Source organism: Martes martes (assembly GCF_963455335.1).
Source record: "Martes martes genome assembly, chromosome: 7".
Taxonomy (NCBI): Eukaryota; Metazoa; Chordata; class Mammalia; order Carnivora; family Mustelidae; genus Martes; species Martes martes.
In genome coordinates, this window is record NC_137894.1 from 67582215 (window position 1) to 67596199 (window position 13985).

Sequence of the window (13985 nt, forward strand, 5' to 3'; positions counted from 1 at the left end):
TAGCCTACAACTTGGCAGAATTGATTGGCTCATCATTTATTTCATTACATTTCTTTCTTTCTTTCTTTCTTTTTGAGAGAGAGAAAGGGATGGGGGAAAGAGGGGCAGAGGGAAAGGGAGGGAATCTTAAGCAGGTCCCACACCTATGGCAGAGCCTGTTGCGGATCCCATGACCCTGAGATCATGACCTGAGCTGAAATCAAGATGACTTGAGCTGAAATCAAGAGTCTGACACTTAACTGAATGAGCCACCCAGGAGCCCCATTAATTTCATTTCTTAGTATGGCTGAGAAGGATCTTCTTCAACGAGTAGGAGAGAAATCATTATGGCATTTTCCTTATTTTTAAAAAAATTTATTCCTGCATTATAAATATTATCATCAATCCAAAGTTTCTTCCCAAGAGGCTTTTAAAGGTATTGGTCTACTTGTGAGTATTACTTTACCTAAACTAGACGATGTAATCTATAAGTCTGCTTGCCCAAATCTGTTACCTAAATCTGTTCAGCCAAAGAAAACAGCAACATGTGATACCCAGAAAACAATACAAGAGCAAAGACACCATTATTATCTTTCAAAACAGTAGAGTGCAGACTGAAATATCTGCTAAGTGGAGGTACCATTTACCAAATATTAGTAAAGTTTAAGTTTTTTTATTTTTAAAGATAGAAATAGATATATAGAAGTAGATATAAATAAGAGTTTTGATATAGAATTTTATATATATGTATATACGTGTGTGTGTGTGTGTGTGTGTGTGTGTGTGTGTGTGTATATATATATATTGCTCTATCTAGAGCTGTGTCCAGTTTGGAGACCACAGTACTGGATCCCTGTGGGGTTCATCTGAGGCCCCAGTGAGGGCTGGGCCAGCATGGGTTATCTGGAGGGTGCAGGGGAATACAAGTGTACAGAACTCTGGGCCCTTCACCGCTGTCATAGTGAAAGAGTTCCAATTTTATTTTTATTATGTTTTACATATTAACTTTTCTGACAAATTATCATTGGAACAAAGAATTACCCAGCTAAAACACATTTGAAACTTTCCTCTGGAGAAGGGTAGAAGCCCATAATCCACAGTCTGATGCTTAAAACTGAGCCCTGAAGAGTAACAGTCTTTTACTAAAGAGCAACATATACCAGTTCCCAGGTTTTATGTTTTTTAAAACTTTTCTTGTATGCAAAATCACAGTCTTAGACCTAAAAAAGTAAATACTTTGGCTAAACATGCTACAAAAGTTTTGAATATAACTAAATACTAAGTAAAAAGCATTGGTTAAAAAAATGCATTAAATTTTTTTCTTGATTGTAACATTTAGTAGTTTTGAAGATTTTAGAAATAGATCACATTAAAGCAAAGCTTATAAAAGGATATGGTTCTTGCGATATTTCAGTAAGTTTGATCTTGGTTTGTCTAGGGGCTTTGGAAATACCAGCTAACTCATGCATCTTAAGGTAATATAAAATCAGTGGACTCTGACCTCCAAAATTGAAGAGCACACGGTTAAACTCTGGACCAGTGCTAATATAATGGGACTGTAAAGGGAAGAAAAAAATCAAGTCAATTATTATTTTCATGTGTTTTTAAAGAACTGTAAATAAATATAATTGCATTGTAACTATAAAGTTTACTATCTGGCATATTAAAATAAATAAAAGGAAACTCTGTAAGGCATCTTCTTTAAAAAAAGATTATTATTTATTTGAGAGAGAGAGAGCACAAGAAGGAGGGGCAAAGAGAGAGGGAGAGAGAATCCCAAGCAGGTTCTCTGTTGAGTGGGGATCCCCATGCTGGGCTCCATCTCAGGACCCTGAGATCATGACCTGAGCTGGAATCAAGAGTCAGATGCTTAACCAACTGAGCCACCAGGCACCCCAAGCATCTTAATTATAGAAGTTTACTACAGTATGAACTATGAGTTCACGCAGTAAGGCCCTTCTAGCCTTCCTCTTTATCAGCTTGGTAGATAAGTCAATAGAGATTCTTCTGTCTGAAGAACAGAAAGAAAAAAGAAAGAAGAAAAGGAAAAGAGCTCCAGAAAAAGGGACAGGAAAAAATCTGTGAAGAAAAACATGACCAAAACCTCCAAATGTTTTTTGGAAAACATATCCAAGAAGCTTAACTCCAAGCAGGAAAAATACTCACCTAGACACATCATACTCAAAGTGTTGAAGGACCAAAACAAAAAGAAAAATCTCAAAAGCAGCAAGAGAAAAACAACATATAAGGGAACCCCAGTAAGATTAAAAGCTGAACTTTTATCAGGACAAAGGAAGCTGGAAGGCAGGTGGGTAATGTAATCAAAATGCTGATGGAAAAAGCTGTCGACCATGAATGCTCTGTCAGGGAAAGTGACCATAAATATAATTGCTCTAAGATTCTATTACTGACTTCTTGTGGGATACAAGGTCAGGATAGTAACTAGTCACGTATTATGTCTTTCCTCCATTTTTGTAATGCATAGATGAGAGATTTATTATTTCCACTTCCTGTGAGCAAATAAAATTTTATTCTTTTTTTTCCCCTAAGATTTTATTTATTTATTTGACAGACAGAGATCACAAGTAGGCAGAGAGGCAGGCAGAGAGAAAGAGAGGGAGAAGCAGGCTTCCTGCTGAGCAGAGAGCCCGATGTGGGTCTTGATCCCAGGACCCTGGGATCATGACCTGAGCCGACGGCAGAGGCTTTAACCCACTGAGCCACCCAGGTGCCCCTAAAATTTTATTCTTATTTGCTTTTACTGATACATAAAAGTTCTCTTGTGTTTCTTTTGCTTATGGTCACTTTTTCATTGCTTTCCTTCAGAGATGCTCCGTAATTACTTTGAACAGTAGGACTATCATAATCAAAAGCAATTCGTTGATGGTGAAAACTCAATGTCAAAATCAGACACATTTTCTATTATGTAAATAATTTACTCCACCTCAGTCTTTTGTGAAAATTCACATTAGGTGAATTGAATATCTAGCCTGATCGTTTTTCCCTTTTTCTTTAAAAAATTTTAAATTTAAATTCAATTTAATTAACATACACTGTATTATTAATTTCAGAGGTAGAATTTAGTGATTTATCAGTTGCTCATAACAAGTGCCCTCCTTAATGCCCACCACCTATCTAACAATATTAGCCCATTGCCCCACCCATTTCACCTCCAGCAACCCTGTTTCTTCCCTATAGTTAAGAGTCTTATGATGTGCCTCCCTCTCTGTTTCCTCTTATTTTATTTCTCTTTCTCTTCCCTGTGTTCATCTGTTTTGTTTCTTAAACTCCACATATGAGTGAAATCACACGGTATTTGTCTTTCTCTGACTGCTTATTTCACTTAGCCTAATACACTCTAGACCCATCCATGTCATCACAGACAGCAGGATTCCATTCTTTTTGATGGCTGAGTAATCTTTAAATTGCATGCAAAACCAGACCAAACTTTGTCTAGAATAAAAGGAAATACTCTGTCTAGAAAGATGTTTCATCACCCTTTTCCTGGCTTCTGCCTTGGATACTGTAAGATAGAACCTAGATCTTACTGAAATTCTAGAAATAGACATTTCTGTTATTTTTCTGCAGTTATCCATTTTTTAAAATGAAAACCACAGTTAATACCTGCTTCTTCCTTTATAATGGTCCCTGACTTTTTAAGGATAGTTCAACCTGACAAGAGCAGAACTAGATATTAAATGCATATCCAGTGTTTTGTGGAGCCCTAGCCATTTTCTCGAATAGTTTAATCCTGAAGGTTTGAGGTTGCCTAAAGAATTCTTGCTAGAGATATCCCAAATAGCCAAAACAATTAGCAGAAGCTTCGTTGCTTCTAACTACCCCACAAAAGACAATAGCAAAAAATTACCAGAAAACTTTAAAATTCCATCAAACAAGACTTTAATAGTTAAGAGTCAATCTAGTACTAAATTTGAGAACCAAGCAATCTTATAAACTTTGGAAACTTCACAAGAGATGAGCTAGAAAGTCCAAGGGATGATTTTGTTGTTTAACTTTTTGACTAATTTATTAAAGGACAATTGCTGATGATGACTAGAAAGCTAAACTGATCTTTGAAGTTTGCATGTGCATCCTGCCAATGCTTAAAATGGCATTGGGAAGCCACAGGCACCCATTCAGCACCTGGACAACCCTGATGCTTAGAAAATTCTTCATGTTGAACTGAAGACTGTCTCCCTATAGCTTTCACTTATGGGTAAGCATAAAACCTTTTTGGTTTGTATTGGTAAAAAAAAAATTTGAGCCACACAGAAAAAGCCTAATCCTGCTCTCCATAGTAGCTCTCTACATACTTAAAAACAGTTATTCTGGCCACCAGGGTCTTGTCTTTTCTAGTGGAAATGCCTTTAAGTATTTTGGAGATTGCTCAAAAAATATGGTTTCAAAGCCCTTGATCATCCTGATTATTTTCTATTCAGAACACTTCTGTTTGTCTATACCTTTCCACAAAGCAGAGCTCCAAAATGAATATAATACACAATTGTTTAATCAGCATAGAGTAGATCCCACATGTCTGTTTAAATAGCTCAAAAATGCAGTAGATTTGGCGGTCAACAATATTCTCTATTGATACATACAGAGCTTACTATTAAAGACAATTACCAAATCTTTACAGATGCCTCTAACATGGCTTTATTATCGTATACTTACACAGCAACTTATACTTTATCCTATGTAATACAACCTCTACTTATCCTATACAATGCAACTTATACACTGACTCCTAGAGATTACCAGTTTCTATTCTAAGTACTTACAAACCATTCTTGGAAGCACTGTAAATGTTGGAAAACATTCTATATATCTGGATTGCTGAAGATCAGGAAACATATGAACACTGACTTCAGAAAGTGGTTTTTATATAGGCATAACATAAAATTAACGGTCAGACTTGTCTAGATAATTCAGACAAAATTTTAGCAATAAAGACGGAAACAAACTTAAAACCCAATTGTCTAAGAAGAGAGCAAATTCAGAATATCAAGCCAGTAACCTCATCAAATCTTGGCTAATGCAACACAAGATGGCAAAGTCCATAAGGATTTCTCTTAGGGAGGCACCATCAGAAACACGCAAAAATGCTAAGCAACAAAGACTTATCGTAATAGTATCTACATATGGCCAGTTATCCCTGGATCATGGCTTAAGAGGTAGGGACAGGTCAGCCATTGCTGAAAACTCTTATGAAGTTTTCCCTGCAAACTTGACTAGAACTTACTGAGATCAGGGCCATGTTTGTATATCAATCCAAGGACAAGTAGTGGCAGAAGTGCGAGAAAAGATGAATGCTCTTTTTTTTTTTTCCTTTAGAGATGAGGATATTTAAAAAAAAACAATGACTTTAAAAAAAATGACTTTTTAATATTAATATTATCCTCTACAATAAATCACTTTGATCATTAAATTTTTCTAAAATATATGTCAGGAATGTAATAATGAACATTGCCTATATGAAGCTGTTCAACTAATTATATGGCAAATTAAATAAGTAAGAACGTTTTTAATAATTGCTATGCTCCAAACCTTTGTTGTTAGTCTTGATACACTTGATTCTTCCTTGAATGGGGGCATTGTATATGCTCTTGGGTTCTTTAAAATTTTTGTCATATTGAAGTCAATAGCTAAAAGAGAAAACAAAATATTTTCTTAAGTTCTGGCTTTTTTTTTCTTTACAAAAAGGCATAATAGTTTTTTTCTTCTAGCAGTGTACATTAAACACAGAAAGAACCAAAAATGGATGGGATAGAGGTTAGTATATTGTTACGGCTTGCTTCCGTTAGAGGAAATAAATACACCATCTCATTTTTACTTAACAGGACTTTAGACCCGATAAAACTCATTTATATTATCTCGTATTATGGTCACAAACCATTCTGTGAACAAAGTAAGGTCTTCCACAATTTACAGACGACATAACTAAGTGCAGGAAATTGTACAACTCTAAGCTACAGCTTTAAGCTATCATTTAAGACACAGGCCTAGGTCTTTTGCTTCAGAGCCCAGAGCTTTGTCCATGACCCTCTAGTTTAATGCAATAGGAGGCCTGGGCCTCTGTGTGTTAGGGTGCACCTTTTCCATATACTGACAACAAATTGAAATAAGGAAAGACTTGGTATGTTTTCCCTGCAACCAGCATGAATATACATGAGGGTAACAAGGGAGTCTTGCCATGACTTAAAGAAAAGGAGACCTGTATGCTTTAATCAGTATGTCAATCAGCCTAAAAGAACAAAATAGTCATTAAGGATATCTTAACACAGAGCAGAGAAAACAGGTAATCTGAGGCTTGTTAACTAGATTGTGGCACTTATTATTATCAGGGGCCAGGTAGACTAATTGGATTTACCGGTTGTAGATAAAGCTCTGAAGAATTAAGGAAAGTCATTCAGATTGATTTTTGACACTACACATTCAAGGATATTAGATATCAGTCTGATGCTTGAGCTAAGTAGGCATTTATCATTGACAGAGTAAAGAATTGGTTAGGAACCCGAATTTTAAAATTTTGAGTGGAAACAAGGTTAGATTAAGTTGAAGTTAGAATGGTCAAGAAGGGTAAGAAACCATATGATTTATTTCCTTTAAAACAGGGTGCCTGGGTGGCTCAGTGGGTTAAAGCCCCTGCCTTCGGCTCAGGTCATAATCCCAGGGTCCTGCGATCGAGCCCTCCATCGGGCTCTCGGCCTCTCGGCTCCGCGGGGAGCCTGCTTCCTCCTCTCTCTCTGCCTGCCTCTCTGCCTACTTGTGATCTCTGTCTGTCAAATAAATTAAAAAAAAAAAATCTTTAAAACATGCTCAAAAGCCAACAATCTCTTGTAGAGGGTATCTGGTAATATCTACAAAAATACAGATACATTTTCTCTTTGACCCAGCAATCCCCCTTCTGAGACTATATCCTACACAATCTCCTATGTAAGTATGAAAGAACACAAGTACGTTTATTGATTGTGACATAATATATAAAACTTAGAGATTATGAACAACCCATGTATTTAATAGTAGTGAAGTACTAGTTAAAAAAATGAAGGCACCCCATTTGATGGAATACATGCAGCTCTAAGAAGAAATGAGGAAGCTCCCTATACTGATTTGAAGAGATCTACATATCATATCATTAAGTGATGAAAGCAAGGTATAGAACAGAGTATATAATTTGATTGACTATATATAGTATGTGACTTTTATAAGCATAAGAATATGTTGCATTTGCCTCATTTGTATAAAGAAACACTGGCAAGATAAGTAAAAAAAAAAACACAAAAATATTCTCTGGGAGGAATAATTAAAAAAATAAAACTTGGTCTATTTTGAATCATTCTTAAATACATATTTAGGTAACATTACTTTATTTCTGGTCTCTAGAATAGATATAATATTAATAATAAAAGGACCTTTTACTTCATGTCAACTGTACCTACAGTAAAAACCTTACTTTTTAGAATACTTAACCTTGGTTGTAAAGTCAGTCAATATACATTAATATCAGGCAAAAATCTCCAGCTGGGAATAATGGCAAAAGATAAAAAGGTAAAAGATACATAAAAACCACAATGCAAGGAAATTTTAGGAGTAAAAATTTCAAAGAAAAAATTTACAAAAATAGAAAATTTACAAAAAAGAAAAACTCACCCAAATATGATATGCATAATAAGTAATCTTAAAATGACTATATTTATTAGATTTTTTCCTCCTATAGTCCCCAATCAATAATTTATTTTAGGTGAGAATATTAATTTTCCCCTGATTACACTTTTCATATATCCTCTGTCTTCATGTCCCTAAAAGCTTGAGAACAAGATCAAAAAGTGATTCTATTTGATAAAACCATAAGGAAAAATGTCTCAGGGCAACTGGGTGGTTCAGTTGTTTAAGTGTCTGACTCTTGATTTCAGCTCTGGTCATGATCTCAGGTTGTAAGATCAAGCACCATGTAGGGCTCCATGTTGGGTGTGGAACCTGCTTAAGATTCTCTCTCTCCCCTCCTCCACCCCCACTCTCTTTCTCTTCCTCTCTCTCAAAAAAAAAAAAAAAAAAAAAGCCTCCACTGTTCTTACTAGGCTTCAGAAATTTCACTAGTAGCAAAATATTCTACTCTTACTCCACCTACATTGGAAAAATTTCATTCCTGTAATTATCCCCTTTTTATTTTAGGGATTAAAAAATTCATTTATTTACTTATTTATTTGAGAGAGGGAGAGAGAGAGAAAGAGAGGAGCATGCATGAGTAGGGAGAGGGGCAAAGGGAGAGAATCTCCAAACAGACTCCCTGCTGAGCACAAAGCCTGACACAGGGCTCCATCTCACAATCCATGAGATCACAACCTGAGGAAAAATCGAGAGTTGGACAGTTAACCGACTGAGTCACCTAGGTGACCCTATTTTAGGGATGTTTAAAAGGGAGACACTTATGTAAATAAGTATGGTTATCTGTATCTGCTTTTGTAGTTTTCATTAATAGTCTTTCTGAAATGCAAATAACTCATATATCTTGGTAAAATTAAACTTCATGCAGTCCATATATACTAATACAATTATTGAATAAACTATAGAAACAAAAAACTGTTACTCAGAGACCCATTTTAGAATATACCTAACTTAAATTAGAGTTACTCTTAGAAAGTACCTAGTACTGAAGTATAAGGGGAAACAAACGAAAGAGAAAACACAGGTAGTCATTCTGCAAAATATATGCTACCTGAGCAAATAAGAAATAAAACAAACACAATTTTGTTTCAGTAATATAGGAAAATGGGACGATTATTTTGAAGAAAGTTATTACAGACCCATGAATATGTTCTAATTGTCTTATTCTATATATTTTCTTATCATGCTTCCCAGATTTTTCTCAGATCCCTATAAAAATACTTCCCCAAGTCCCTTCAATCTTAGCATTTGCAGACCCAGTCATTGGTTTGTTTACATATTAGACCTCAAACAAGTTACATCTGTCTACATTGCTATATACAGAAGCATCCTCCCACCTTTCTATATGTAATTTGCTTTAAACTGGCAAAATGAGCTAAAATTAACAAGTCAAGAAATGACAGATGCTGGCGAGGATGCAGAGAGAGGGGAACCCTCCTACACTGTTGGTGGGAATGCAAGCTGGTGCAACCACTCTGAAAAACAGTGTGGAGGTTCCTCAAAAAACTGAAAATAGAGCTACCCTATGACCCAGCAATTGCACTCCTGGGTATATATCCTAAAGATACAAACGTGATGCTCTGAAGGGGCACGTGCACCCGAATGTTTATAGCAGCAATGTCCACAATAGCCAAACTGTGGAAAGAGCCTAGATGTCCATCAACAGATGAATGGATAAAGAAGATGTGGTATATATACACAATGGAATACTATGCAGCCATCAAAAGACATGAAATCTTGCCATTTGCGACGACGTGGATGGAACTAGAGGGTATCATGCTTAGCGAAATAAGTCAATCGGAGAAAGACAACTATCATATGATCTCTTTGATATGAGGAAGTGGAGATGCAGTGCGGGGGGGTTGGGGGAGGTAGGAAAAGAAAAAATGAAAAGATGGGATTGGGAGGGAGACAAACCATAAAAGACTCAATCTCAGAAAACAGACTGAGGGTTGCTGGGGGGCGGGGGGGACGGGAGAGGGTGGTGGGGAAATGGACATTGGGGAGGGTATGTGCTATGATGAGTGCTGTGAAATGTGTAAACCTGGCGATTCACAGACCTGTACCCCTGGGGATAAAAATACATTATATGTTTATTAAAAATAAATAAATAAATAAATAAAAATAAAAAATTAAAAAAATAAATTAATTTAAAAAATAATAAATTGGCAAAATGAAACATTAAGGACTTCTTCACAATGCTCTAAGGTAAAATTAAATTTCTTCTAGTAATATCAACATAACATATATAATTGTGAATAATCTCACAGAGAGGTTAGAGAGTTTAAGTGCCTATAAGCATACTTTGTTAACTATGAAGTGCTATATGTATGTAAGGTATCACTAATATCCTTGGGTTTCACCAACTTTGAGCTAAATTTAACATATTCAAGAATATGAAGATTTTATGTGTATAAGATAGTGATCCATATCAAATTTGTTTCCCAAGGAAAATACAATATTATTACCTTATTTTGGCTTGGGAATTGACTTATTTTTATTAGTTTTTTTTTCTTAAAGATTTTATTTATTTGAGAGAAAGAGAGATAGAGAGAGATAGCAGGAGAGGGAGAGAGAATCTGAAGCAGACTCTGCCCTGAGCACAGAGTCTGATGCAGGGCCTGAACCCCATGACTGCGTGATCATGACCTGACCTGACACCAAGAGTCAGATGTTCGATTGACTGAGCCACCCAGATGCCCCTCTGTTACTTCTTACTATGAATTATATCTGTGTCTTAAAGGACAAAATCATTGCTTAGACAAGTTATAGGTGCAAAGTGATCAGTTTTTAAATATTTCTATGGTTTTGTATAAAGAACTAAGTGACAAGTATCTGAAATAAGGAACTAGTATACTTATGAACTAAGACTTTATGGAGCCAAACATTACAAATGTAAAACAAAATAGCTCTTAAGCTTGAGTTGATCAAAGATGTTTTGGAAGGAAACGACTAATTTTAAGTCTTTCCTGTAGAATGGAAACATTAAAAAAAAAATCAAACTAATCACTAAATGGGTTCTGAAGCAAAAATTAGAACATATTGTCTGGGAAACTCCTTTTTCTTGTATCATAAGTAAATTTATCTACATAAGAACTTTAAAAAGGATATAAAAATTAAGACTAATTTCATTGTACATGGTAATACAAAGTATAATTGTTGAAAATAATAAAATTAAAAGGAATTAAGATCACCTTTATTTTATAACCAAGTCTTGACAGTCTTGGTTGGTGTCATAAAAATTCTTTATGTTCTTCAGATTAGTGATTATATGAGCTTATTATTGATGGGTTGTATGTTGAAACTATGTTCCCACCATTCCATATCTTAAAATGTTCTACAAAAGAGAAGGCTAGGGCACAGACTTTTGTGGCTACTAGCCAGAGGACCCATCCCTTGACAGCCTGGTTCTGGTAGCCAGTAAGGTTTGTGTTCATGGGTTCTATAGAATAGTAGCAAGCAAAGAAACAGCTCTTAATTGGCTATCACCCCAGGGCTCAGTGCAAAGAAAACAGACAGAAATGTCCATCTCCTAATATTTTCCTGAAAGACATATATTTACATATTTTCAAAGCTACTGCCTGAGGGCCTGGCTTCCACTCAGCCTGAACTAAGTGTTGACTGACATGCTTCCCTTTGGGATACTGACAGTTCTTGACACACCCTCAAATACTAGGAGCCACTAAGAATTAAGTAGCCTGCTTTAACAAATCACAAAGGCTTGAGAAAAACCAAGAGGTAGGGAAGGGTTGAATGATAAGGTTCATCTCCTACAAAGGGCCACTCCCTTCAAGACTGGGAGAACTGGCTATTTTACCTAATGCATGCAAAACCAACAGAGAGAGTCTAGGAAAATGAAGAAACAGAGGAATATGTTCCAAATGAAAGAACAAGTTAAAGCCTCAGGGGAAAAAATCTAACAAAACAGAGATAAGTGATTTACTTGATAAAGAATTCAAAGTAAATCATAAAGGTGCTCACTGAGATCAGGAGAACAACGTATGAAACAAGGTGAGAATTCCAATGCAGAGACAGAAAAATAAGGAAGTACCAAACGGAAATCACACAGCTAAAGAATGCAATAACAGAACTGAACAATACAATAGAGGGGTTCAACAGAAGACTAGATGATGTAGAAGAAAGGATCACCAAGCTTGAAAACCAGGCAGTGAAATTCATCTAGTGAGAGCAGAAAAGAAGAAAGAGGACAAAGGAGGAGGAAGAGGAGGAGAAGGAGGAGGGAGGAAATGAGGTGGAGGAAAAGAAGAAGAAGCAAGAAGAGTAAAGATAGCTTAAAGGACTTATGAGGCAACTTCAAACAGATGATATATTATTTGCATTATAGGGGTCTCAGAAGAAGAAAAGAGAGAAAAGGGGCAGGAAACTTATTTGAAGAAATAATAGCTAAAAACTTCCCTAAACTATGGAAGGAAATGGACATTAAGGAAGCCCAGAAACTTCCATATATAATAACCTCAAAGAGACACACATCAAGACACATTACAATTAAATTGTCAAAAGTTAAAGACAAGGATAGAATCTTACAGCCAGCAAGAAAAAACAACTTGTTATGAACAAGTGAAGTCCCATAAGGTTATTAGATTTTTCAGCAAAAGCTCTGAAGGCCAGAAGGTAGTGGCATGATATATTCGAAGTGCTGAAAAGAAAAAACCTGCCAATCAAGAACATTCTAGCCAGCAAAGTTGTTCTTTAGAATTGAAGGAGAGATACAGAGTGTTCCAGATGACCAAAAGCTAAAGGAGTTCATCATTGCCTTACAAGAATGTTAAAGGGACTTCCTTAAGCTAAAACCAAAGGATAATAATTAGTAATAGGACAACATATGAAAGTATAAATTTCCCTAGTAAAGGTAAACATACACAGCAAAGTTTGGAATACTCTAATGTAAACGTGGTGACTTAATTGCTTACAAATCTGGTATAGGTTAAAAGACAAAAATATTAAAAATAACTATAACTCAATAATTTGTTAACGGTACATAAGGTAAAAAAAAATTGTGACATCAAAAACATAAACCATGGGGGAGGAGTAATAATGTAAGTTTTAGAATGTGTTCAAACTTAAGCTGTTATCAATATAAAATAGGCTGTTATAAATATAAGTTGTTTGAGGGACACCTGGGTGCTCAGTTGGTTAAGCATCTGCCTTAGGCTCAGGTCATGATCCCAGTGTCCTGGGATCGATTCCCACATCAGGCTCCTTGCTCAGCTGGGAGCCTGCTTTTCCCTCTGCCCATCCCTCTGCTCTTGTTCTCTCTCTCTCTCTGACAAATAAATAAATAAAATCTGTTAAAAAAATCTAAGTCATTTTAGGTAAGTCTCAAAGTAGTCACAAAGCAAAAACTTATAGTAGATACACAATAGATATAGAAAAAGGAACCTAGGCATACCATGACAAAAAAAAAAAAATCATCATATCACAAGGGAAGAGAGCAAGAGAAGGAGAAAGGAAAAAAGAAATTACAAAACAGCCAGAAAACAATTTTTTAAAAATTAACATATAATGTATTATTAGCCCCAGGGGTACAGGTCTGTGAATCGCCAGGTTTACACACTCACACAGCACTTACCATAGCACATACCTTCCCTAATGTCCATAACCCCACCACCCTCTCCCTCCCCTGGGCAGCCCTCAGTTTGTTTTGTGAGATTAAGAGTGTCTTATGGTTTGTCTCCCTCCCAATCCTATCTTGTTTCATTTATTCTTTTCCTACCCCCAAATTCCTCACATTGCCTCTCCACTTCCTCATATCAGGGAAATCATATGATAGTTGTCTTTCTTTGATTGACTTTTTTCGCTAAGCATAATACCCTCTAGTTCCATCCACGTCATCACAAATGGCAAGATTTCATTTTTTTGATGGCTGCATAGTATTCCATTGTATATATATAACACATCTTCTTTCTCCATTCATCTGTTGATGGACATCTAGGTTCTTTCCATAGTTTGGCTATTGTGGACATTGTTGCTATAAACATTCGGGTGCACGTGCCCCTTTGGATCACGACATTTGTATCTTTAGGGTAAATACCCAGTAGTGCCATTGCTGGGTCATAGGGTAGCTCTATTTTCAACTTTTTGAGGAACATCCATGCTGTTTTCCAGAGTAGTTGCACCAGCTTGCATTCCCACCAGCAGTGTAGGAGGGTTCCCCTTTCTCCGCATCCTCGCCAGCATCTGTCATTTCCTGACTTGTTAATTTTAGCCATTCTGACTGGTGTGAGGTGGTATCTCATTGTGGTTTTGATTTGTATTTCCCTGATGCCGAGTGATGTGGACCACTTTTTCATGTGTTTGTTGGCCATCTGGATGTCTTCTTT

The 13985-nt window shown here is 36.1% G+C and overlaps 1 protein-coding gene across 1 annotated transcript in view; it reads right to left on the reverse strand.

Moving 5' to 3' along the window:
* Nucleotides 1-13985, reverse strand: part of FAM227B (family with sequence similarity 227 member B) — a gene marked incomplete at both ends in the record, with an annotated part of 175659 nt that overhangs the window by 28311 nt on the left and 133363 nt on the right. Inside the window, 2 exons of the mRNA XM_080808525.1 lie at nt 1348-1535; nt 5524-5621. Of these exons, the coding sequence (XP_080664651.1) occupies nt 1348-1535; nt 5524-5621 (286 nt within the window). The remainder of the gene's footprint in view (nt 1-1347; nt 1536-5523; nt 5622-13985) is intronic.